Source organism: Myxocyprinus asiaticus, chromosome 27 (genome assembly GCF_019703515.2).
Source record: "Myxocyprinus asiaticus isolate MX2 ecotype Aquarium Trade chromosome 27, UBuf_Myxa_2, whole genome shotgun sequence".
Lineage (NCBI taxonomy): Eukaryota > Metazoa > Chordata > Actinopteri > Cypriniformes > Catostomidae > Myxocyprinus > Myxocyprinus asiaticus.
This window is the reverse complement of record NC_059370.1, coordinates 29,224,184-29,251,937: the sequence shown is the minus strand read 5'-3', so window position 1 is coordinate 29,251,937 and position 27,754 is coordinate 29,224,184. Positions and strand designations below refer to the sequence as shown.

The window sequence follows — 27,754 nt, the reverse complement described above, 5'->3', positions numbered from 1 at the left end:
CTCCTGGACGGGACGTGGAGGACCTAGCAGGCTTCTGCCAGCGGTGGTAGACACAATCACTCAGGCCAGAGCCCCCTCCATGAGGCGGCTGTATGCTCTGAAGTGGCATCTCTTCGCGAATTGATGTTCTTCCCGCGGGGAAGATCCATGGAGATGCACAGTCGGGTCTGTGTTGTCCTTTCTACAAGAGGGACTGGAGAGACGGCTGTCTCCTCTACCCTGAAGGTGTACGTGGCTGCTATTGAAGCATATCTCGATACACTGGATGGGAGACCCTCTCGACAGCACGACCTGATCGCCAGGTTCCTCAAAGGCGCGAGGAGATTGAATCCCCCTAGATCGTGCCTGATTACCTCTTGGGATCTCTCTGTGGTCCTACCTACTTTACAGAGAGCCCCCTTTGAGCCCCTGGAGCAGGCCGAGCTCAGCACTTTGTCCCTGAAGACGGCCCTCCTGGTGGCGCTCACTTCTGTCAAGAGGGTGGGGGACCTGCAGGTGCTCTCTGCCACCAGCGAATGCCTGGAGTTCGGGCTGGCACACTCTCACGTGATCTTGAGACCCTGGCCCGGTTACGTACCCAAAGTTCCTACCACTCCCTTCCGGGATCAGGTGGTCACCTGTTAGCGCTCCCTTCAGAGGAGGAAGACCCGGCCATGTCGATGCTGTGTCCAGTTCATGCCCTGTGCATCTATCTGGACCGCACAAAGAGCTTTAGATGCTCGGAGCAGCTCTTTGTCTGTTTTGGAGGGCAGCAGAAGGGAAAAGCTGTCTCCAAACAGAGGTTGTCCCATTGGATTGTGGATGCCATTTCTCTGGCTTACCAATCACAAGAACTGCCGTGCCCTTTGGGAGTCCGGGCGCACTCCACCAGAGGTGTTGCGTCCTCCTGGGCAATGGCGAGGGGCACCTCTCTAGCAGACATATGCAAAGCAGCGGGTTAGGCTACACCCAATACCTTTGTGAGGTTCTACAACCTGCGCATAGAACTGGTTTCAACCCAAGTGTTATGGGGTAACAACAGGTAGGCTGGACGGGCGGTCGGGAGTATCGCTTGCATTGCGTCTTTCCACTTTTGAGGTGATAATGTGCGCTATCTTGTCCACAACAGTTCCCCGTAACTGGTGAACACGGGACACCTCTTTAATTCCGTAAGCACTATTCGGTGGCAAACTCGGTGGAGGAGTGACGCCGCCAGGCCCAGTACTCGTGGTATGCCCCTTTTCAGGTGAGCCTGTGTACTTGGGCTTAGTGCTCCATACGTGGTGATTCCCCCCTTGGTAAACCCGTATGATGCGTTTCCACTGTTTGGTTTCCCCTCAGGTGAACCCTGTGTTTCCCCTCGTCTGCTCTGCCTCGGCCACTGTTGCTGTGTACCCTCTCCGTAGATAGGGTCCTCCCAGTGGCATCATTCCATATGTGAACTTCCCTGTCGGTAAGTCCATGTGAGGTATTCTCCACATGTTAACCTCCCTCCGGTAGGATGTGGTCTCCGAAGCACTTCCCCAGCGCTATTCTAGCAGGTGCTCGGTGGGAAATTACTTAATACAAAAATCAGGAAAGGCCACCACCTGTAGCTTCCTCGGGTAAGTGCCTCCTCCCACCCTTATTGGGACCCGGGAGACGCCTTACCTAACTTGCTGGAAGGTCACGACATGGTCGAGCGCCTGCGGTGTTTCATATTGGAACCCCTAGTGTCACTACATCGACACAAAGTCGAGTGAGTGACAGACAGGGAACGTCTTGGTTACTGGTGTAACCTCTGTTCCCTGATGGAGGGAACGAAACATTGTGTCCCTCCTGCCGCGGTGCTGAACAGACCGCTGACATTGCCGGGACTCTCTCTCGGCTCCTCAGCACAACTCTGAATGAGTGGTGCACACCATCTCCTTTTATACCCCTATGTCCGGGGCGGAGAGTGGCATGCAAATTCCACTCACCAATTTCATTGGCCTTTTCTGAATAAAGCAAAGGTGATTGGGGCTCTCAAGAGCGAACCCCTAGTGTCACTACATTGACACAACGTCTAGTTCCCTCCATCAGGGAACAGAGGTTACACCAGTAACCAAGATGTTATCCTAGCATGATTTGAGAATGAAAAGTATCTTGTATGCCTCAATGGAAGCAAGGAAATGTTTTGTACAAAGAAGTGAATGGTCAATGTCGTGCATTTGCTTATTTGATTAATGACCTAGAAAAAATATTTTTTACTCATATTTTTACGACATACATTTTTCAAAATCCTAAAACTTTCTGTTTATTTCCAGGTATTAGATTTTGAGTCCCAGACATCTGTGGTCTAAATGTCTCAGACATTTAGACCACACTGTATCAAAAGGTTTGGTCACTGACCTGCAAAGATGCGCAGGCGTTTGCGTCTTGGGGGCGGCCCAAGTCCAGAAACGCCAGTGCACTCATCTTCATCATCACAGTCTCCACTCTCCAAACCCTCCTCATCCTCGTCTCCCTGGCCCTGTCTGGCTGGATCTCTTCTTGCAGTCCCCCCTCCTGGTCGAGCCCTCCATCGCTTCTCAGACAACGTCACCATCCGCAAAAGCTATATAGGAAGGACAAAGAATTTATTATTTACTGTATTGGGTCAAGTGTTTGTGATAAGTCCTTCATAAAGTAGAATAGAATATTACACCCTAATGATGATAGGCATTGCATAGGTTTTCATCCTATGTGTGTTCAGCATATACTGAACTGTAAGCGTTAAGTGTATTGTGTTATGCTATTGCTCTAGGCATGTATCATATACCGATATCAATCATAACATGCTACCTTTGTGGATTCATAGTGCTCAGAACCCAATCACACTAAAGCTAAAAGCTGTCAAACAAAATCATAGTGTGAACAAAGCTGACTACATTCCAGCCTTTGCCATACAGTCCACCCTCAGCATCCTGGCACTGACAGAAACATGGATACGTCCAGAGGATACAGCAACACCTGCTGCTCTCTCTAACAACTTCTTCTCTCACACCCCTCGACACACCGGTAGGGGTGGGGGAACAGGTTTGCTTATTCATAACAATTGGACTTTTTCACCACACTCTTCACTATATAACAAAACTAGTTTTGAATTCCATGCTATTACTACAGTGCAACCCACAAAAGTACATGTTGTTGTCATCTATCGCCCTCCAGATCAGCTGACAAACTTTCTCGAGGAGTTGGATGTCCTGCTGTCCTCCTTGCCGGAGGATGGTAGGCCACTTGTGGTTCTTGGTGATTTCAACATACACCAAGACAAGCCCCAGGCCACTGAACTGAATACTCTTCTGGCCTCATTTGACTTGGAAAGACTACACACCACAGCAACTCACAGATCGGGCAACCAGCTGGACCTCATTTTTTACATGTAACTGTACCAACTCAAATATTCTTGTTACTCCACTACATGTCTCTGATCACTACTTTGTTCAATTCAGTATGACTCTCCCATCTACATTAAAACAGATTCCACCTTTGGTTTCCTTTCGCCGTAACCTCCGTTCTCTTTCACCCTCACGCCTTTCCACTGCTGTCTCTACCTCTCTTCCCACACTAAATATATTTTCCACACTTGATGTAAACACTGCCACAGACACACTAAGCTCTATTTTAACAACCTGTCTAAACAACATCTGTCCTCTCTCCTCTAGGCCAGCACATAGTACACCACCCAGCCCATGGCTGTCTGATGTCCTTCGTGAACATCGGACTGACCTCAGGGCAGCTGAGAGGAGATGGTGGAAATCTAAAGATCCAGCAGATCTAGGTAAATATCAGTCTCTGCTTGCAAATTTTTCAGATAACGTTAAATCTGCAAAAACCTCCTATTACCAGAACAAGATCAACAGCATCACAGACACTCGCAGCTTGTTTAGAACATTCAACACACTTCTCTGCCCTCCCCCTCCACCACCTGACACATCAATGACAGCAGATGTCTTCGCCACATTTTTACTAATAAGGTTACAACCATCAGCAATACATTCTCAGCACCACACCCTGTCAAACACCTGTCCCCTGTATGCAACTCTTCTGTCTCTATGTTCTCTCCTCTGACTGACACTGAGGTCTCTAAACTCCTCCTCTCCAAACACCCACAACCTGTTCCCTTGACCCCATTCCTTCTCACCTTCACCAGGCCATCTATCCGTCCATCCTACCTGCACTCACACACATAATTAACACATCTCTACTTACAGGCACTTTTCCCACTACATTTAAGCAGGCTCGAGTAAACCCGCTGCTGAAGAAACCCGCACTTAACCCCACACAAATAGAACACTACAGACCAGTCTCTCCCATCCCATTCATGGCAAAAACACTTGAAAGGGCAGTTTTCAATCAAATCTCTGCCTAACTCTCACAGAACAAGCTGCTGGATGACAATCAGTCAGCCTTCAAAAGTGGACACTCCACCGAGACTGCCCTGAGTCGCTGAGACAGGTGAAAGTTGAATCGAGATCATCTGTCCTGATCCTGCTGGACCTTTCTGTAGCCTTTGACACAGTCAACCATCAGATCTTTCTCTCTATGTTCTCCTCGCTGGGCATCGCAGGAACTGTGCTTGACTGGTTTAATTCCTATCTCTCAGGTAGGTCCTTCAAGGTAGCCTGGAGAGGTGAGGTATCCAAGCCACATCAGCTACTTACTGGGGTACCTCAGGGGTCAGTGCTTGGGCCACTTCTCTTCTCTATATACACAACATCACTTGGACACATCATTCAGGCACATGGTTTCTCTTACCATTGCTATGCTGATGACATGCAAATCTACTTGTCTTTCCAGTCCAACGACACCTCAGTGACTGATCGAATTTCAGTCTGCCTGTCAGACATCTTGGCCTGGATGAAAGAACACCACCTGCAACTCAACCCAGCCAAGACTGAACTCCTTGTCTTTCCAGCCAACCCTGCTGTTGAACACAACATCACTGTGCAGCTGGGTGCAACTACAGCAACACCTTCCAAAATGGTCAGAAATCTAGGGGTAACCATCGACAACAGACTAAATTTCTCAGACCACATCTCAAAGACCGCAAGATCATGTAGATTTACACTCTACAATATCAGGAAGATAAGACCCTTCCTCTCTGAACATGCCACACAATTGCTTGTCCAGTCACTTGTCATAACTAGACTGGACTACTGTAATGCTCTCATTGCAGGCCTCCCTGCATGTGCAATTAGATCCCTGCAAATGATCCAGAATGCAGCAGCACGTCTGGTCTTTAATGAACCAAAGAGAGCATATGTTACACCACTCCTTGTCTCTCGCCACTGGCTGCCAGTTGATGCACGTATCAAATTCAAGGCTCTGATGCTGGCATACAGAACAGTCACTGGGTCTGCTCCAGCATACCTAAAATCATTTATGCAGAGCTACGCGCCCACTAGAAGCATGCAGTTGGCTAAGGAACGTCGCCTTGTTGTACCGACACAAAGAGGCACCAAAACACTTTTCCGGACTTTCAGCTTCATAATACCACGATGGTGGAATGACCTTCCCAACTCCATCCGTGAAGCTGACTCACTCTCTGTCTTCAAAAAACGACTAAAAACACATCTTTTCCATGAGCACTTAACCAGTCATAAAAAAAAATAAATAAAAAAAAAGTTAAAGTGTTGCACTTTAACCTGTTTTGAATACTATTCTGATGCTAGTGAAACTTTGTAGTATGGCACTTTTCATACCACTGTCTCCTTAAGATGATTTGCTTTTGTTTTCCTCTTTTGTAAGTCGCTTTGGATAAAAGCGTCTGCCAAATTAATAAATGTAAATGTAAATAGTGAAATGAATGTTATTGTTATAAAAGCCAAATATTTCATTTAACTGCGATTTCAACATATTGAATAAAATGGCCATGCTTATGATACAGATTACTGCCTTAAATATCTGAAAAGTAACAGAAGACAAAAATTAAAAAGGAATACATTGCATATTGCTGATTAAAACAGGTCAGCTGCTCTGCATTTCAGAAATTGTTTTTTGTGATCGTACTTTGTAACTAGAAGAGGTCTAAATGCTTATAAGTGGTATGTGCAAGACTTCACATTAAGAATACGCTTTGAGCTTAAAAATGTTAGCTTTATAATTTTTATAATTAAATCACACCAGAGGATTTCAAAAGGATTTCTTTTTAATGATGCACTAGAATAGAGACAGACATAAAAAGATAAATGTTAAATGAGTTGTTCCTTACATCGACCGCTGTTGTGCTTTGCCAAACTATAATCGCTGAAAATTCCATCATCCCCCTCTGGTTTTCCTTTAATCTTTCTACTCTGTCTCTCTATTTTATTGATTTCCTTACGATGTGTGGACACAAGCATGTACTTGTTTTTTGTTGTTGTTGTTTTTGTCTACAGGAGAAAATTTATATCAGATGGGTCTGGCTATGGATGACTTTGTTCCGAAACGAATCCGAGGGCAACAGCTTCTGACCAGTGCACAGTTCACAAAAAACTAGAGAAGGATAATTATTACATTATACCACTTAGAAGATAAACAGGCCTTTCTAAACATAAAAACCCTCCCCATCAGTGATTTAAAAGTCAGCACATTCTCAGGAGGTCAGCGGGGAAAGTCATACAACATGTTCCACAAGATCTTCACACAGGCCTCCATTCAGGCCTGGACACGGGAGGCACAAATCGCCTCTGTTTGAACAAGTCCGCAGGGCCAGTTATAGCAGCGACAGAGAAACTGATTCATTTATGCAGTTTGCCTACCGGCAATGACACCAAAAAGCATAAAACAGACAAAAGTAGCCTGATAATGGTGTGAAAATTAGCTTCAAATAGCGCCACCTGGTGAAACCATATGACCTAGATGGACAACGACTTGTGCTGTTAATGAAATTGCAAGAAAAACAAATGTGCCTCTTTTCCCTGTGTGGTATTTCAGTGAGGAATGGGCCTTTAATGCACTCAGCTCTCTTGTTTCAACAGCATGTTTTGGAGAGCTGCATGAGTCTAAGCCCTAAGCACATTTACTGAGGGCTTTGAATTCCTTCCTGAAGACCGTTGCCCAGTAACGCCATGAGACGGGCTGTCCCCACAAACATTTAAACTTTGTAAGAAAACAGTAGTAAAGAGAGAGAGAAGCAGTTGAGTGTATTTTAAAACAAACTCTAAAAAAGTATAGACGGAGAAACGAGTAAAGAGAAAAGCCTGAAGACAACTGTTTGGCTCCCTGTTTGGCATGGGGTGTATTAAGAGATGGGCAAATGGATGGAGCTGTGCCACGTTCCCCCCCACACACTTACTCACACATGCATTAGCCAGCTGAGGTAGCACAGGATGCTTTGGTTTGGCTATGCAGAGCAAATTTCGAGCTGTTGCCACTAAGTCACAGTAAAGAAAAAGGAGAACTTAATCATGCTGTAAATGAACAGCACACTCTACACATACACTCTAAAACAGTTTTTTGCGAGGAATAAATAAGTGTAAAATATCACACATCACTATCGCACTGTTTGTTCAATCCGCTTTTTCTACATGAATATGCCCATAGAATTCAATACACTTGTGCTTTAATGGGAGTCTATGGCAGATAGCTGAACCATTAAAATCCATGGCTCAAAATGTTGATTGAACAAGAGGCTCTAAGCATGTAATTTTGGGTCCCGCACAGACTCTGTGCTTCTCTGGAATCAATGTATTTTTGTTCCACCTGGAAGCCTGGCTTCTATATATGATGAATGGACATACTCTCAAATGGATGGAACTTCACAACAAATGGCCAATAATGGAATGTACATGATTGACAGCATATGAAATGAATTGAATAAAATATTTTGCTGCAAAAACTAGCTTAGATTATTATTTTCGTCAAAAGAGTATTCCAGGTACAATACAAGTTAGGCTCAATCATTGGCATTTGTGGCATAATGTTGATTGCCACAAAAACACATTTTTACTCTCCTTTTCTTTAAGCAAAAATCTGGGTTACATTTGGGCACTAACAATGGAAGTGAATGGGGCCTGTAAACGTTTAAATGCTCACTGTTTCAAAAGTATAGCAAGATGAAAAACAGTATGTGTTAAAATGGTTTTGGTGTGATGCAATCACTTACTAACCTTTTCTGTGAGAAGTTATTTACAATTTTACAACTTAGTTACCATGACAACGTAATGATGCAAACCCTAAAACCCTAAAACGACTCCGACTAATCTCACTGTAAAGTTGGAAAAAGTAGGTTGACTTTTCTTTAGCTAAAATCGTTCTCTGCTTACCAAAATGCGAAACACTTCCCCCAGTGGCCAAAGCGGTAAGTGTTGTTGGGTGTATGGGCACGTGTGAGTTCCATTTTCCAGGTGACATGTCCATGGAGGGATGCCAAAAGCGAGTTGTAAAGAGAGCTGTTTTCAGAAGTACAGGCTGTGAGGAATGCATATTTTATAAACTGAACCCCCCAAATCAAAACCCAAACCTAACCATTTGTGGAGTTCATGCAAACGCAATTGCTTCCTGCTTTCAACACAGGATCGAACCTAGGTTTCCTAAGCTGCTGACGTGACATGCTTCCAGTTGCGCTACAGAGGGAGGTAAACAAACTGGTGCCGATGCAAATATGTCAGATAGGAGATGCCGCTTGTCGGTGAGTCGGCATAATGTGACCGATCCTTGGGTACTGGCACTCTCTGAAACAACATGACAACTTCCTGTGTGGTCAGGTTGAACGACCATAAAAACAAAGATTTAAACAACTTTACAGCTCAAATAAAAGGCTGTAAAGGCAAATGATGGGCATTTCTGCCTTTAAACCCTCCAAAAATTGGCCCCCATCACTTCCATTGTAAGTGCATCACTGTAAGTTTGAAAAGGAGGAAAGAGTTAAAATCGTTTTTTGTGGTAATCAACATTATGCCACAAATACTGTCAATTGAGCTTAACTTGTATTGAACCCTGAACATTCCTTTAAAAAATTTCACTGTTTGAGTAGGAGTGTGAGCAAGTTTTGGGAGCAACATTGCAGACGGCAAACAATAGTTCCTGTGCATCACCATATTTATGTTGCTGCCCGTATAAACAAGTAACAGCATTCATACTGTGCACGTAAGCAGTGCTGTGCTACAAAGCAGGAGTGTGGCAGAAGCATATGTGCAGGTAGAGTTTCAGCACTGAGCATATTTTTGCTGAACTCAAACTACATTGAAAATGTTCTATAAACATAATTTATCACAATCAGTTGCAATACAGGTTTTTATGAAGCAGCATGAAATAATCAAGCGAATTAATCATTCCATTGTCTGTAAAAAGACATTCCACAAGCAGTGACAAGCGCACAAACAGCAATTTCTATTCAGTAAGACTGACTGAATCAATATGATTTAAGCAGTTTTATTCTGTACTCTGGAGTTTGGAGTCATACTGTGTAGTTTAATTACTGTTTGGATATACATCTGGTCCCTCACCTTGTGTACATTACTCAACTAATTCTCAATTGTCAATACCCGATAACAATTTTATAATTTATGGCAGTTATTAAAAGAAATAATCAATGTATTGACCCAGAAATCACTTTATTGTGCAGCAGAAATGCTGTCAGTGTGAAGCGCAATGTAGGCCTGCTGTTGCAGTAACACTGCAACTTTGCTTACGCACTGCTTGTGCGTGCGGTTTGAAACAGGCCTGATGCATACTGGAGAGCCTCGAGGAAGCATGGAGGAAACAAATAAAAGAAAATATGCTTGAGCAAATCAAGAACATGCCTCATATTTGAGGAATTGCCTCCTTTTTCTGTCTGTGCTCCAGAGGCTTTGGGAACAGAGAGCTCATGGAATGAAGCAGAGCTGAATGCAAAAAATGCAATTAGTGTCTGTTCAGCCATTTGATCCCTGCTTTCCTTAACAGCACAAAACGCAAAGGAAAACTCAGCTCAGAATCTCCACACAAAAGGCCAACATACGTGAAACTGCTCAGTGCAAACCAGACACGAGAGAGACACAGTGACCACAAACCTGTCATTGCGTCCCACACTAGGCCTGCACCCTGCTCAGGGTCAGAGCTCGAAGCAATATTGTAATGCCACATGGCAGCTTACCGTTTAATCCACCAGACAAGCAATGGAGCATGTTCCAATTGAAGAGAGGAATCAGAGATGGGTTTTTGGGAATTATGCAACCATGACAAACAATGATTAACCCACTCAAAACACAGCAATTGCAAACTAGATTTTTACAAAAGTTGCCACGATGCAAGGGTGTTGTGGGTAGTTGTTGTCAGGGAAACAATGTGCGTGTTGCTTTCTCGCTCTTGTCACCATTCTGCTAATGATTTGTTAGAAGTTTCAGGAGCATAACTTTTGCACCTCTCTCCAAGGACAGATTAAGAACTGAAAAGCCCATGGGCTGGTACACCGTGGAAGCCCCCCATGACATGTCACATGACTACGTTCACTTTTATGCCCTACAGGACCCTTGCCAGATTTGGTTGGATTTTTCAAATTGACAGAAGAAAAGTTTAGAGCAATGTCTTACATGGCCAGTTATACTGTATATACTTTTTAATTATGAACCAAAATCATGCATTATTAATAGAGATGTGCATGGTATTCAAATACCAAAAACAGTATTCGGTTATTCTGCACGTGTTTAGAGGTCTTCAACCCGACGGCACCCGACAAACCTACAGATTTTGGGCCGGGTTCGGGTCAGTTTTTCAAGTAGGCTATAGGGCGAGTTACGGGCTGTTCACATGTGCGTCGAGGCCATGTAAACACGCACTGGATGGACGTCTTTGATCGTTGTGCCACAACTCACTGTTAAGTTTAAAAGAATTTTAATATTTATAAACGCATCTCAAGACACCTGCGTTCTGATTTACAATTCGTTGTGCAGGAACATTGCATTTTTTAAATACACTGTTAACTTAAAAATAATTTCAATACTGTATTTACTAACGCATCTCGAGACACCTGTGTTCTGTTTCATCATTTGATGCGCTGCATCAAGCTTTATCAGCGATGCTGTCACAAATCGACATTCTGATGAAGTTCAGGTTGCAAAGAGGACTTAATGTGACTGTTACACATAATTCCAGATTGTTTTTCACCTGGAAAAGTTTCAGCACTTTATAAATGGTGAGCCAATGTGTTTTTCCCCCTTTTGCTCTGGTGTGCAGACAATAATTACACAAGTTAAATGCTGAATCATTTAAAAATCAAAGCATCCCGAAGAAGTCCTATAATCCGTAGCATTCACTGCCTCATGGAAAGTGAAACTGCCCTGGCAGAATTACACATTTTCCATTTATTAAGAATAGGCCTACTATGTTGCAGGCAGTGACAGATTTTATTTTTGTTCAACTTTAATGCGATTTTATCATTTGAAGCTCTATGTATTGCACTATTCAGGCTCAGCTCACTGTGTACTTTATTCCCTGCTATCTGAGATTGTGTTTGACAGATCCATGACAATAAACGTTCTTTATTCCCGAGTCCCGACTCCTGACAAATTACACAAAAACCGTTCGTGAACTCTCGCTGTTAACTAAATATTACAAAATGTTACCGTGCACATAGTTAGTGTATTAAATATTAAATGCATGCAGGACTTTTAAAGTCCTCTACACTGTTGCACGAATGCTGTCACTTATATGAATTTAAACCATCAGTCCTTCAAATAAACTTGCTTCATCTGTGAGACGCAGATTCCCTGAGCGCGCACTCGAGTGTCTGTGCTCACGCTGCTGTTGTCCAGCACGCATTCGGCCGACAAATAGTATTTCACATAAGGCTGACATTCAATTAGATTTATAAGAGGTATCTCAAAATAAATAAATAATTCATTTAGAGCTTGGGCCCTTTGGGTTTAGAGGTCCCTGGGCAACGGCCCAATCAGCCCAGTGGTTACCCAGCTAACAAAAAAAGGTCCTCAGAAGGTCCCACGAATGTCCATGTGTAGGTTCCTCTTGCCGTCCTCCGGACATTCAAGGGGACATTCACAGAATGTCCATTCAAGACGTTTAGGGGATGTTCACAAGACGTCCATTCAGGACGTTTAGGGGACGTTCACAGAGGCCATTTAGGGGACGTTCTGAGGATCTTTTTTTGTTAGCTGGGTTAGTTTAATTTTTCCTTTGTCTGAGTTGCAAGGTGTCAGGTCTGATGATAAAATCGAACACATGGGCGAATGGATTTTGCAAGTGTTGTTATGGAAATGTCAGATGGGGGACGATATAGGGACGGTCGCAAACTCTGGCCCGGATGAAAATTGGGCTTGTAGCGAATGTTCGGAATGTCCTCGGAATGTCCTCCAGCGAATGTTACAAAGCGGACCAAATGCGGACGTCCTCGGAACGTCCGCCAGTGAATGTTACAAAGCGGACCAAATGCGGACGTCCTCGGAACGTCCGCCAGTGAACGTTACAAAGCAGACCAAATGCGGACCTAAGTGGACGTTCGCAACGTCTGGGGGACGTCCCCTGTTGGCTGGGATAATCCATCCCTGCCTCTCTCACTATTTCTCTAGTTTCTGTTTGACGACAAAATAACTTTTTATCAACCTAGTAAAACATTTTCTACCCAGTTTCTTGTGACTTTTCCCTTCTTGAATCTTTATATAAGCAGCAACTAGGGAATGAAGTTATAACTGGTCATTCCAAGGTAAAGTTGTGAAATATCTCTACATTTTGGACCACTTTGGACAGATATACAAAAGTATGCTGTTATAAAACTTCTTAAACCCTTAAGAGAAAAAGAGATACAGTTAGTGTCTGATAACAACAACAACTTAATCCTGACCCTGTACTTATTAACAAAAATGGAGTCAAGGCTGGTGTCAGAAGTCCAAGTTGACACTTGCACGCTCCTAGTTGAGCCAGTGTTATTGTGTTTGACTGGTCGAGATGCTCAAACAGAGCAATGCTTTGACAGTTTTTGATTGAATCAAACTATGAATTGCTTAGTTGTCTTTGCATATTACGCCGGTATAGGAGAACATATTTTTACTTTAAAAAAAGTTCACTGTTAACTTGCCCAATTCCTCTCAGTTTGAACTACAAACTTCAACATTGCGCTAATGCCAGCTAATAATTCCAACTACTTTTCCTCTAACAATGAGAAAACATGAGAGGACAAGTTTCTCTCTCTTTCTCTCTCAATCTCTCTCTCTCTTTCTCTCTGGTAACCACAACACACGCTGTGGGGCGGCACTGAGCAGCTGAGGGTTCTGTATGGCCTGGATATAAAGACCCCAGAGGGGACGGAGATAATGCCTGTGGTTTTGCCCCTATACAGCAGCAGAGTTGAGCGGCACACAGCAGCACCACATCCTATGTGTTACCACACTGAAGTGTAACCCAAAAAGGGTCAGCGCACTGACATGGCTTCCCTCAATGGTAGTGGAGGCCTACATGTTTATATAAAGACAGGGTTGTTATACTTTTGAATTTTACATTTAGTTTTCATTTCTATTTTATCTGCCATTTTTTTTTTTTTTTGCGTTTTTATGTATTTTCTAATTTTAGTTTAAGTTTTTCAGTATATTTTTCAGTAATGCTTTTTTATTGTAGATTTAGTTTGTTAGGGTTAATGCATTAACTGAAATCACTAAAATATCTTTAACACTTACATTTCTCAGGGCCGTCAAGTGTTATCACTATTTAGTGGCGTTTTTACAGTATGTTTAATGAAGGTGGGTTTTAAAGGTTTCATATTTAATACTACAACTATATTGTATCAAAAACTAAAATGTAAATTAATTTGTGGCCATTTTTATCTTATTTTAGTTCGTTTTGGAGTCATTAAAATGTATTATAGTTTAGCTTTAGTTTTTCTGATTATGTTTTATTTTTCAACTAACAGAAATGTAGTTTTCGTTTTTGTTAACTATAATAACGCTGGTGAGAGAAAGCGAAACCGAGAAGGAAATCTAGCAAGGAAGCGATTTTATTCTTTCTACCTCTGATTAGCATCGTACTGTGTATTGTGCTTGCTCTCAATGAAAGAGGGGCATGTCTGGACTTGTGGTGTACGGTGTCTGTAACTTGCTTTTTATATGATGCTTTGTCTGCTCACCTAATGTATACTCAACGGCTATGCTTACATACTGCACTGCTGTGTGCTTTAATTTGGATCACTACAAATGCTTTAAGAGTACTTTTGAATTTCCTAATTTATATTAAATGAAGGACAGGTCAAATACACACACAAACTGACACAAACACAACACAATGAGTGACATTAAGGTGGTAAACTGAGTAGGGATGGGTCACGTTGGTCATCCAACAACTGACTAGTCAATCAGTGAAGTTGACTGGTTAATCTAGATTTTATTTATTATTATTATAAATTTTTTTTCCAGCAGTGGTTAAATTAGTGAACAGTGCTTTAGCTGTTAGACCATTTGTAACTGTACATTTTGAATCCATTCCCTTTAACGCACCGCTAATACAACCAAACTGTACACATAGATGGACTTCTTTAGTCCTTGTGTTGTGTCTCAGAGTTTTTTTTGTGTCCAGTCACAAAACCATTGTATGTGTATGTAACAGTATGTGACGCTAAAAATAGCTTTTATCTAGCTATTTTTAACATAAGAACATGTCTTATCTAAATGCGTCCTTAAAGGAATATTCCAGGATCAATCCAAGTTAATTTCAATCGACAGCATTTGTGTCATAATATTGATTACCACAAAATATAATTTTGAATTGACCCTCCTTTTCTTTAAAAACACAAACATCTGGGTTACAGTGAGGCACTTACAATGGAAGTGAACGGGGCCAATTTTTTAAAGTTAAAATACTCACATTTTCAAAAGTATAGCCACAAGACATGAACAATATGCGTGTAAACATGATTCTAGTGTGATAAAATCACATACTAATCTTTTCTGTGTAAAGATATAGCCAATTTTACCACTTTGTTGCCATGACGATGTAATGTCAACAAACCCTAAAACCCTAAAATGACTGTAAAATGACAATTTAAACAATGTTACACCTCAAATAATACACAAGTTTTAACAGAAGAATTCATGTAAGTGCTTTTATAAAGTGCTTCACATTTCTGCCTTTAAACCCTCCAGAAATGGGCCTCGTTCACTTCCATTGTAAGTGCCTCACTGTAACCTTGATTTTTGCTTTAAGAAAAGGAGGGACGAGTCAGAATTTTTTTTTTTTTAAATAGAAGTGTAGTTTTGTAGAGTGCTTTTTGTGAATAGGTGGATATTATAACCACTATTAGATGATTCATACCTGAGGAAAGAATGGATAAAATGTACATTTTCACTTTGTGAGTCATGAAAACTTCAATAAAAACCAGATAACATGCACACACACACACATTTCACGCATTACTCAAAATGTATTCAATTTTTGGTGATAAGGGGAGACATGGTGAGTCTGAGACAGATGAAAGAGACAGATTCATTTCTTAGAACTAATACCTGTTGAGACAAGAGCACAAAGAGCAGGCCTTCTCTACTGGTCTTATAAATCTGAGTGTGGGCTTCTCCTGCGATGATTTATGAGTGTTTTACCACATTTGTATGAGCTGGTTTCTTTGCATTCTAAACAAGTCTCTATGGTAGCTTCCCTAGCCATGTTACAAAACAATTTATCAAAGAAAGCAGATTTTGTGCCTTCAAATAAAGATACAGTGGCCCCACAAACTAACAAATTATGCAAAACCTTTTCTCAGCTTTTCTGAGCAATTTATTTTGCAATTAATTTTAACCAACTGCTATCGAGGAGACTTTAGTGGATGCATGAACAAACTTGTTAATACCACTTGGTCTGATATTTTGTTATCTAATGCAATGACTTTCAGACATAGTTAAGTTTGGCTTAAAGGGATACCCAAATATGAAAATTATGTCATCAATCACCCTTATGTTGCTCCAAAAAACATATGTTCAATGAAACACAAAAGGAGATGTTAGGCAGAATGTTAGGGACCGATATTCTCAGTCACCATTCACTTTCAGTGTGTGAAAAAAGTAGCATGAAGCAATGGTGACTGAGGCTGTCATTCTGCATAAAATCTCCTTTTGCATTTAAAGAGCACCTATTATGGTTTTTAAACGTGCCTAATTTTGTTTTAAAGGTCTCATACAATAGATTCACATGCATCCAAGGTCAAAAAACACTTTAATTGGCTCATAATTTAAATTGCAGTATTACCTTTTTGTTCCCAGTGTCAAAAAGACTCGTTCAATGGTCCATTCTAAAGGATTCATTCTAAACTCCTCCTTTCAGTGAGCCTACTCTGCTCTGATTGGTCAAATGTCCCAGTCTGTTGTGATTGGTCTACCGCTTAGTGTAGTGTTTGAGGGCGGGACAATGCTGATCGCTAGCAGCCAATGAAGACCAGAGGCGGGTTTTTTGTTACCAAATTATGTAGGTTAGTACAGGAAGTAAGTCTGGAATTACTAACGACTCGTTTCAGGTGTTCAGAATCGGTTCTTTCATTTGGGAGTCAATAACTCCATTTGTCGTGCACTTTGATTTTTGAAACTTTGCAGACTTTTTTACATTCACAAACAGCTATATAACACTACATGAAAGGTAATATTTGAAAAACCATAATAGGTGCTCTTTAACAGAAAAAACAATGTCAGGTTTGTAATTGTTGACACAGTTTGTTTATTTTTGGGTGAACTATCCCTTCAAGTGTCCAAATAATTTTAGGACCACTGTTTCTTTATTCACTTGAGAAAAAGAAGGCAAAACTACACAGTCTCAGAAGGGTGGGCTTCATTGTTATGCTGCAAATATGCTACAATTAAGCTACTTTTTTCACTTGAAAAGAATTCACAGGCCTTTCATACACTAATGTAAATGTTGTCATGTTTGCAGTAAATGCAGCTGATTGTTTGACATAGCAGTGGGGGCTAAAAGAGTTTCTGATACAAAGGCCGGTGACTAAATCTAATTAGTGTCTGAGAACAGGCCCTGCTTGTCTTGCTGCAGGGCTTGACATGTTATCACCATCGTTCCCAGAGTCATGTGGTCATGTAGTCCATCTGATATCACCCCATTCCCAGTTCTTCATTCCCTCATGAACACACAGTGTGTGTGCAGTTATCTTCTCATCATCATCATTAGACATGGCTATAAGCACTGGTGCACAATAGAAATGGCGTGTCATTCTATCTTAACACAGATGGAAAATAATTAGTAGCACTTGCTAAGGCAAGAATCATTATTACTTTTGCCTAACTTGGGCATGTAACTCAACCCTCACTGTTTGTGCTATGAACATGAATGATACCTCAAATAATGTGGCTTGTTGAGGAGAGATGCGTTTTTAATTTTCTAAGCATTCAAGTTTACGATTTTTAACAGGCGTACAATAAAAATGGGAAAAAATCCCCATGGACTTACATTGATGATGGGACCCAAACCATTTATAGGGATGAGAACATCATAGAGACATGGGCATGCAGAATGAGATGCTATACTTAATCTAAAACTATTTTAAACAGAATGTTTCATAATTATTATTCATGCAGTTTTATGACCTCATATTAATAGAGAGACTACGTGGAGTAGTTGCTTTTAAAAAAAATCCATTTGTCACACTGCAGAGCCATTTAAAAGGAAATTGTGACCAGTTACTGGACCTAAGAAATATGATTTCTTTTATACATTCATATAAATTAAAATGTAACCTAATAAAGTTCCATAAGTATACTTAAGTATATTTTACTACCCTTAAGTATATTGTGATACCTACAAGCAGCTTAGATAGTGTGTTTGAGTGTTTTTTACTCTACCGTAACCAGGTCTCACTTCAGGTTTATCACTAAGATGCAGTGACACTAAGCAGAACTCCACATGCATGAGTTTCCTCTCTTTCTCTCACAATCTAGCTGCTGCATTGTGAGGATGTTGATTTGAGTTGTGAGGCCCCCATAACAAAAGGAAAGAGACACAGAGGGGTCTGCAACCCTTGCAGCGAGACCCTCTGATGACCCAACACGGAGAGGAAACAGGAAGTGAGACCTTTGACCCGCCGAGAAGCTCCTGTTGTGCTTCCCGGTGAGGCTGCTGATGGAGCGCCGCGTTCCTCTCTGAGCTCACGCTGGGAGATATGGACAAGCCATGAGAAACAGTCCACATAGCCAGATCTCACACGCAGCCCAGGGGAGGCTTTGGTTACACTGCAGCCTGAGAAACAACACCACCATAACCCTTCCACCTGTACGCCTCTTTCTCTCTATGACATATCCATCTCAATCCATCTCAATGGATTTAATCTATGGCAAATGACATACAGTATGTGCTCTACATGCAACAAGAATTATCATGTTTGTAAGAAACACAGTGCAGTTATGTGTTCATTTTGTACATCTATAGTGTAGTTAATTAAAGGTAATGTTTGCCATATTTCTTCAGTATTAAGAATACTTGATCCTATCCCAGTATTAATGTGTACAGAGCCACAGACAACTATAAGAAGCCATTTGTCGGTTGGCTTCCTGAAGAGTGTAAACCAGCGCTACTCAACACGCGGCCTGCGGGCCACATGCGGCCCCCGAGCGATCTTTTGTGGCACACTTTATGATATATCATCCAAAATATATTAATCAGCAGCCTATCAAATCTGTATGACTTGTGAGGTGTCCATTTACAGTAGGATTTACGTTAGTTCTCTACATTGCTGAATCACGTTAGAGAGGGAATCCGACTGCAAGAGGATGTTACAAAAAGAAATGAGTAAGACTGGAAAACAGTATCAACGAGATTTCATATATTTCATTGTATTTATACCTGTATATTATAAAATTTTCGCTTTCAGTATATCTGTCATTTATTTTAGTAAAAACAGCGTCCTGTTTCAGAGAGATTTGTCAAGGAGAGCCCTTGTGATGGATAGTGAACTTTTTAGTTTCCCTTTTTTCTTTTGTTTCCACAAAAGCAAAAAAAAAAAGAAAAGAAAAAAAAAGTGATTGTTAACAATGAAGCAGTAATTTAACAATGAATTAATATTAAATTGTGTTATTGTATAATTACTCTTTAATAATAAATATTGTAGTGTAATATTACAGTTTATATGAATAAAAACAAATGAATCAATCCTCAATCTTAAGTTTTTTGCTTCAGAAGAATACTGTGATTTACTCACATGTAAACATCCTTTGAAATTATAATAATTTACAAAAAAAAAAAGAAAAAAAGAAAAAGAAAAGAAAAACAGTACAAAGCTTTAATAATCTCATGTTTCGTCACTAAAACCTCTGAGCAATCGACTGTTTCCCTAACTTTGTGTTTAAAATGAATGTTGTTGTTGTATTCCTCACTTATTCATCCCTGTATAATCGCTGGAGATGGCTGAAGACTTGACTTCATGAGCCAGCAAAGACTCACACATGTTAGATTAATGCACATACATACAGAGATTATTGACACCTTGGATATTGAAAATCTCATGAAGACATTCATTAGCAACACCCCTGAGCGCAAGGCAACATTTGGGGTCTTCAAGTAACAGGTAGGACATTTCTTAATAGCTTAATATTTTAGAATATGGGTTCATTTTAATAGCTATTTTGTCTGAACAATTATATTGTGTTTTATGGTTCTTTCTCATTCACACTGACACAACAACAGTTTTGAACGTGGTAGAATGTAACTAATGCCTTGGCTGGCTTACTGAATGATTTCAATTTGCTGGTGAAAACGTTCCATTGCGCTTTGTGTGTGTGTGTGTGTGTGTGTGTGTGTACAGTAATAGACATGATCCACAGGGAGGGATGATGTGTATATCGTCCGCCTAAACAGCAGCACCCCTTGCCAAAAATTTGTTCCCACGCCTTTGATTACACAACATACACGTATTTCATATTATTTTTTAGCCACCTTAAAACTTGCTGCTCAGTTTTTTTTTTTGTTTTTTTTTTGTATACATATCATGGTTAGTAGTTAAGTACTGGGCTTTTAGTGGTGAAAGTAGCCTTGGAAGTGCCCTTTGTGACATTACCATGTCACAGGAAATCATTCCAGCATAAAAGGTTAACAAATGTGTCCTGTTAGTAAACATATTTGTCGGTGTCAAACAAAGTGTATACTAAACGTTCCGTGCTGGTCAAGCAAGGTTTACCCCATTTCCTTCAGCACAGATGAGCTCTGGACGTGGGGTTGTCGCTCGCTGACTGTGTGGTAACTGTAGCCAGTGGGGTAGCTGAAGTGGGTGGGTGTAGATTGGTGGCAGTAGGGGGGCACCAAACTTATGGCCTCCGGGCTGGGGGTGGGCAGCAGGGGGGTTGCAGAGAGAACTGGTGGGAAGAAGGGGGGCTTCAGCCTCATTAACAGCCATCTAATTGAGAGGAAAAGACCTCTCATGTGCTCTGTCTGACCTCCTAGTCAGCAGGGGAGAGAAGAACAGATAGATGGAGAAAGAGAGGGGGGTAAAGGAGAAGGAGAGAGAATGTGAGAATGTATCATAGAGGGAATGGCAGGAAAACTGGTTGATAGAAAAATAAATAGAGAAGAAGTAAGCTGGGGGAAAGAAAGAGTGAATGAGAAATATGACTGCCTTGAAATGGCCTCATGTCTAGAGAAACATCCCTTATATAGGCATTGCTGACGTTAGGGCCAAAACAGAACAAGTTGATGAGAATGGACTTTAGTCAGGATAGACATCATATTTACAGAGTTCCCACACCTTTTGACCAATGATTTTCCACAACGAGTCCACAACAATCCTGCTGCATTCACGTCCTGTGGGAATTACTGTAATTACGAGATGACAGTTTGAAGACTGTTCACACCCTCAGAATGAGAAATTATTTGTTTCTATGGCAAAGCTCATAACACCATAATGGGGCTTTGTTTAACGCCAGTGAAATATATAATCACTACATAAATTCACCTCTATATGTTATTGCAAAATGTTTAAGAATACAGAAAGTAGTTCAGGTAACATTGGCTAAAATAAAATGCATATGAAACACAAATATGTTTGAAGGCCAAAGTTAGCCATGCAACTCTATGTGGAGCAAGCTGATAGGCTCTTTGCACTTGTAATTATGGTCATTCCGACCTTACATGAATCTACCATCAATGGGACAATTTATTCTCTTCTCTTCTCTTCTATTAATCTGTTATTATTAGATAAGGCTTTTTACAAATAATTTTTGAATTTGCACTCACAAAGAGCATTTCTAGCTGATGAAATATCTTAGAGCCAAGCATAACTAGAAAAAAACACGACTTTTCCGTGTTTTGTATTTTTTTATTTTTTTATTTGATTCATTTCCATGAAGTTTTCAGGCCAGCAAATCGCAATTTTGAAATTCCTAAATGTATTTTCAAGTTTTCCATGTCAAGGGGAACTCTGTTTTTAATTTAATGTGAATGAGATTGAGATTGTGGATAAAAGTAAGCCGTTAAATGGGTTGTACTTTTGTGTGCCTGGTTGTTCAATGGTAAGTTGACAAAAACTAAAAATACATCTTTGCAAAACATTTCCAGTGGAGAAAAAAAAAAATAAAATAAATAATCGGAAAAGGAGAGAGAGAGAGAGAAATGGCACAGAATACCAACATCAAAACTTTATCCTTACTATAAAATATGATGGAGGGGAAATCATGGTTTGGGGCTGCTTTGCTGCCTCAGGCTCTGGACAGCTTGCTGTTATCGACTGATTATTCCCAGGTTTATCAGGACATTTTGCAGGGAATGTAAGGCCATCTGTCTGCTAACTGAAGCTCAACAGAAGTTGGGTGATGCAGCAGGACAAGACCCAAAACACACAAGTAAATCAACAACAGAATGGCTTCAACAGATGAAAATATAGTTTCGGCAGTGGCCCAGTCAGATCCGGACAACATTGGTTATAAAAAATTAGATGTAACCTCGGACCATACGACACATTGGACAGACTCTACGTCTATCGCTCACAGACTCGGTTTTATTTGTCTCAAATTAAAAGTGGCGTCTAGGTCCATAGAGACATGTGAGAGGCCATCAGGAGCGGCGCTGGTCCCGGGGTCAAGCCCAGCCCCCACTCTGCATTTATGAAGGCCGAGCTAGACTGCTTTAATGTCAGGTGTCACACTTTATTTGAGAAACCCTCATAACTACACACCTTCAACAGACCAGCATCCCTTCAAACACACATTAAACTGCCATTTGAAGTGTGCATGTGTGTGTATGTGTGAGTGAGAGTTTGCCTATAAATATGTGTTTGTATGTATTTAATAATCTGCAAACTACCACCCACTGGTGAACTTTATACATTTTTGTAACAAGCATCTTTTTTTCAGGATTCAGATTAAACCAGTAAATTACTGTAGTTGTACAGTGAAGGAAAATAGTACAAGCCCAATACAGATGAACCGGTCACACTTTACAGTAAGGTTCCATTTGTTAACATTAGTTAATGCATTAGGTATCATGAACAAACAATGAACAATGTTTTACAGCATTTATTAATCTTTGTTAATGTTAGTAAATAAAAAATTAAATTGTTCATTGTTAGTTCGTAGTGCATTAACTAATGTTAACAAATACAACTTTGAATTTAGCAAATTTATTAGTATGTTGAAATTAACATTAAGATTAATAAGTGCTGTAAAAGTATTGTTCATTGTTAGTGATGTTAACTAATGTTGTTAACTACTGTCAATAAATGGAACCTTAAGGCATAACTTGACTAAGGGTTATGCCTTAATAAACAACAGCACTTGAACAATTAATGTTTTACCAAATGGCCTTAAAATTTGTGAGACATTGAGTTGATGTAGCCTACATAAGCCAACCCTTAAAAAAACTGTGATGTACTATATTAAAGTGATTGCATCAGATGGTAATACCATGGTACTTTGATATATTCAGTGGAATTGAATTAATACCATGTTCATACTGTTGTATTTGGATGGTAATACCATGGTATTTCAAAGAATAACACGGCATTACCATCGTAAATTTTGGTATTTTTTAGTGAATTATGAAGTATAGTAAAGTAAAATAGAAAATGTCTTTAAAAGACACTGAAATATTCATCATACTAAGTAAAAAACTATGTTTGCTTCTCTTACTTGAGCAATATAAATGTTAACTATATCTAGCATTTATTAAAACTTGGAAGACTGAATACTAGATTAGCTGAACGAACAGAAGAAATATTGAAAATTTAGGCTCTTTTTGCTGTATTGTACACAAAGAGGGGTGATTGTATGTGTGTTTGTATGGTTAAGTAAATGTTTAAGCCATGCTGATGCAGTAAATGCACATATAGATGTTGTGTGTGTGTACATGTGTGAGAATGTGTGTTCAGTGTGTGTATGTGTTTGTAAATGAGTAGATGAGGTGTTGAGTATAAAGCTCTGTTCCTGGTGGAGGCAGCAGCAGCAGGATGTGAGGCTGCGTGCTGGAATGTGGAGCTCTGGTTTGTTTTGCTGTCTGCTCGCCTGCCTTACCTGCGGCCTTCTCTCCCTACATCACCCCACCCCCCTCTGCCGCTGGATCTAATTAGAGTGAAGCAGGGCTAAGGGACTGGAGTGTGTCACACACAACTTAACACAGCCAGGCAGCAGAGTGGGAAAGAAAGAGGGATTAACATGAGAGGAAAAAAAGCATAGACAGAAATGTAGGGAGTTCAAAGAGATAGAGAGAGAGAGACAGAGAGAGAGAGAGAGAAAGAAAAAGTGAGGGCATAAAATGGGGAGCAAAAAAATAAAATGTTTGAGTCAGGAAAATAGAGGCAAACAGAATGCGTGAACGATATCTAGCCAAGAGTTGAAGTCTGCATGGGCCTTAAAATTAAATCTGAACCTGACCCATACCCGAGATCGTGTGGCCCGACCCTACCCGGCCCGAACGATACTGTCAGATTTTAATCCCGACCCGACCCAAAATCACTTACTATCTAATTTATTCTCCTAGCAAGTACTGTTGCAATAGGCTATATTTTATATAAGCATATAGGCAACATTCGTAACAGTATTGAAACAGTAAACATACACAGTTTTAACAAGGCACAGCAGCCCCTTAGTACACTAGAGCAGAAGGGAAAAAAGCATTGACTTACCATTTATTTGCTGAAACTTCACTTGGTGCAGAACAATCTGGAATAATATGAAACACTGCAACAGTCCCCTCTATGCAGCCTGAACTTGTTCAGTTTGTTGAATCTTTATGCCAACTGCGTTAAAAACAATCTAGACGCAGCGCAAAGAATGAAACAGAGCGCAGGTGTCTCAACATGCGTTTTTGAAAATTTGAAGTTCTTTTTAACTTGACACGGTGTTTAAAATATGCCGGTCCTGCGTGAGACACTGAAGACAAAGCGGTACGTGGTGCAAATGTCAAAGACATTTGTCCAGTTTAAACAATGGGAAGAGAGAACAGATGCGCACAAAATATGTTCGGTGTGAACAGCCCCTAACTTGTCCATTCGTGCATGTCTGTGAGTGAGAGCGCGTGCACGAAACAAGTTCGGTAAGCCTGTTTATTTATTTTTTATTAATTACAAACCCAAACCCGAAGTCCTACTTGAAAAACGGGTTGCAGACCTCTAGCTGAGAGTTGTTTCCCACTGTACGTTTTTGTGAAAAAAGAGAAACAGAACATCTAATTTTCACAGGACATTCCACAAATCTAGGTCAACATGAGAGCTGACATGTAATATATCCTCACCTCTCTGCCCTGCACATGGTAGACACATCTCACTGCTTGAGGGAAGTTCTATAATCAAAGACCAATCAGATAATTGCAGTGTTTTACCACAATCCCCTGAGCTCCGCTGGGAAATGGCTTTTTTTGAACAGTAACTCAATACTCTGGAAAGTCCAGATGGTCCTGATGACGGCACCAGCGGAAAGACATATTTTTCCAAATATGAAAATCTAATTTGGCAATCAGCATATATGAAACTATATATAAGAGGGCAACAGTTGACACAGCACTTGTCAATTTTGTCCATTTTTTCCTCCCTCTGTCCCCGATCCTGGAACAAGATAGGCTCACTTGTAACAATACATTAAAAAATCCTCTAGAAAACCAACATCTAATTTGAATGGCACTAATAATAATAATAATAATAATAATAATAATAATAATAATAATAATAATAAAAACCTGAACCAGCATGGAAATTTATGTGACTGTAAGCTGGTCTTTTCAGCAGGGTTGAAAATATGTCTTACAAATATATATATATATATATATATATATATTATCAGAGGTACACCTGGATACAGTTTTTCTTGGTTGTTGGCAGACAGGATGTTCCAAGCATCTTGGAGAATTTGCTACAGTTCTTCTATCTATTTAGGCTGTCTCAATTTCTTCCATCTCTTCTTGTAATCCCAGACTGACTCGATGTTCAGTGGGGGGCTCTGTTGCCATCTGTTTCAGGGTTCCCTGTTTTTCTGTTCTGTTCTTTTCTATTTGCAAAAGTAATGTTTGGGAGTCTAAAATGTATTTTTCCTATTGACACACTAAAGCTGAAGATATAAATAACCATCTTAAGACAAATGTTTTTGTAAAACATCTTATGTGCCTAACACTTTTGCACAGTACTGTATATATATATATATATATATATATATATATAAACATTCACCTTACACTGCTGGTTTCCTAACCAGCCGTGATGCGGTAAAGCTAAATTAAAAGCAAAAGTCAACTTTTGTTCTTTTTCTGTGATGTCACACTGGTAGCCCCGCCCAGAGTGAAACTCATTGGTCCAAAATTCTGCCATCATTTTACTTATCCTCATGTCTTTCCAAACCATTATGGCTTTTTCATGTAGAACATAAAAGGACAAATTTCAAATAATATTCAGTCTTTTTAATACAATGGCAATTGATATTAAAATATAAAACATTTTAAAATGTAAATACCCCAAAATACCCAAAAGTATAATAAAAGTAGTCCATGTGACTCATGCATCATATTCAAAGTTTTCTGGAGACATAAGATAGGTTTTGGTGAGAAACAACTAGAAATGTAAGTCATTTTTCAATGAAAAACATCTGTTTCTTGTTCATGAGTGCATGAGAAAAGCTCATTCACAGTGGCAAGCGTGTTCATGCGGGAGCTTGCGTTGTTCTTAGCGCTAAACAATACAAGTTCTCGCGTGAACATACAAGCTGCTATGAACAAGCTTCACTCAGAGATGAACATTCAATTGAATATTCATTAAAATATTTCCTTTTGTGTTCTGCACAATTCAGGTTTGGAATTACATAAGGGTGAATAAATTGTGAACTATGTTAACGATAAAACATAAAATGTGTTCTGATTGGCTTGTCTTACATCACACTTACATCTTACATTTTCAGTTTTGACAGACAAATAAACTGTCTCTGGATACTTTTTGTCTCACATCTGGTTAGGACACAGTGTAATTCCTTAGATTACTGTACATCGTTTTTTTTTTTTTATGTGTCAGTTTAGCCACATGCAGATGTCATTTGTCCAGGGAGATTTTACACGTTTATTGAGTTTAATTATTGGCAACAAACTGTAAACAGAGGTTTTGTAGTTTAACTGCTTCCCTCAAAGGAAGCAAGCTGTCCACAAATGACGAGATGTTCTGTTCCTATATAAATTTGGAGAAATGTGGCAGCCTTTATGGGTCAGCAGCAGTAAATGTTTGACACTCGCAGGAACAAGTAAATACAAACCCATATGAAGACATGTTTAAGGTGTGTACTATGAGCTTAATCTCTGAACATCCCTGCCTTTTCCGCTGAGGCAGAGACTGATAAACACTAGCATATTATGTGTTTTATCATTCACTTCAACTTCAGGCTGATTTTATCACCGAAAGTCTACAGTGAACCTTCACTGCTTCATGCTAACTCATATACATTAAGGCCTGAGAGATCTGTCTCTATCCGAGTCATGTTTAGGCATGTAGATAAGATGCTTTGAGCACTTGCCGAGTTGGAATAGCTTGAGCACAAAGTCATTTTTTTATATTATTTATAGAGGCAAGCTCATTCTAAACTTGGCCACACGCAGCCATTACATCAACCGCATTAGACATGTGAAAATGGTGCTTGCACAGCTAAGGGAGGGTAAAGTTTTGTCTTTTTGGTGTTTAGTACAGTCCCCGGGGTCTTTGTTTCAGAAGAGGCACAAATCTGAGCCAACAAGCCATCTCGACTGCCGCTACACTAACACACTTTAGGACACGGGCTTGTCACGCTAGGCCTCGGGAACAGAAATATTTCAAAAGCTGTTTAAACCTTCCAAAAGCCTTATTGCGCTATAAAATTGAATGGGTCCACACCCAAAATGTTTTATAGAATCACACCAACTGGTGGAGAACATTTAGAAAGTGCATGAGGAATATGCAAAACACAAGGCTACAGATTTTGAATTCTATAGCAGTGGGAGGAATCTAAAGTTGTTGTTCCAAACCTGCATGACTTTCTATTTGCGCTGGAACACAAAAGGAGATGTTGAGGCGAAATGACAGCCTCAGTCACCATTCACTTGCATTGTATGGAAAAAAGATGCAATGAAAGTGAATGGCAACTGAGACTAACATACTGCCTAACATCTTTTGTGTTCCATGGAAGAAAGAATGTCATACAGGTTTGGAACAACATGAGGGTGACCAAATGATGACATATTTCCTTTTTTGGTGAACTTGTCCTGTAAATGAGTATTCTGGTCTGTCTGTTCCGGGAAGTAACTCAAACCCCTGACTATCAGAAACGAATGAGAACACACATCAGCAGAGTGCCAGATGACAGCACATAAAAACAATTATATATCAGTATTGTAGGAAAAGTTAAACTGAACGTTTGATTAAAACATGATTGATTTTCTTCTGGTGAAGAAAAGGAAA

The 27,754-nt window shown here is 40.2% G+C and overlaps 1 protein-coding gene across 1 annotated transcript in view; it reads right to left on the bottom strand.

The window, feature by feature from the left end:
• Positions 1–27,754, bottom strand: part of LOC127418266 (glypican-3-like) — a 188,896-nt gene that overhangs the window by 26,644 nt on the left and 134,498 nt on the right. The window contains exon 7 of the mRNA XM_051658773.1: positions 2,350–2,554. Within this exon, the coding sequence (XP_051514733.1) occupies positions 2,350–2,554 (205 nt within the window). The remainder of the gene's footprint in view (positions 1–2,349; positions 2,555–27,754) is intronic.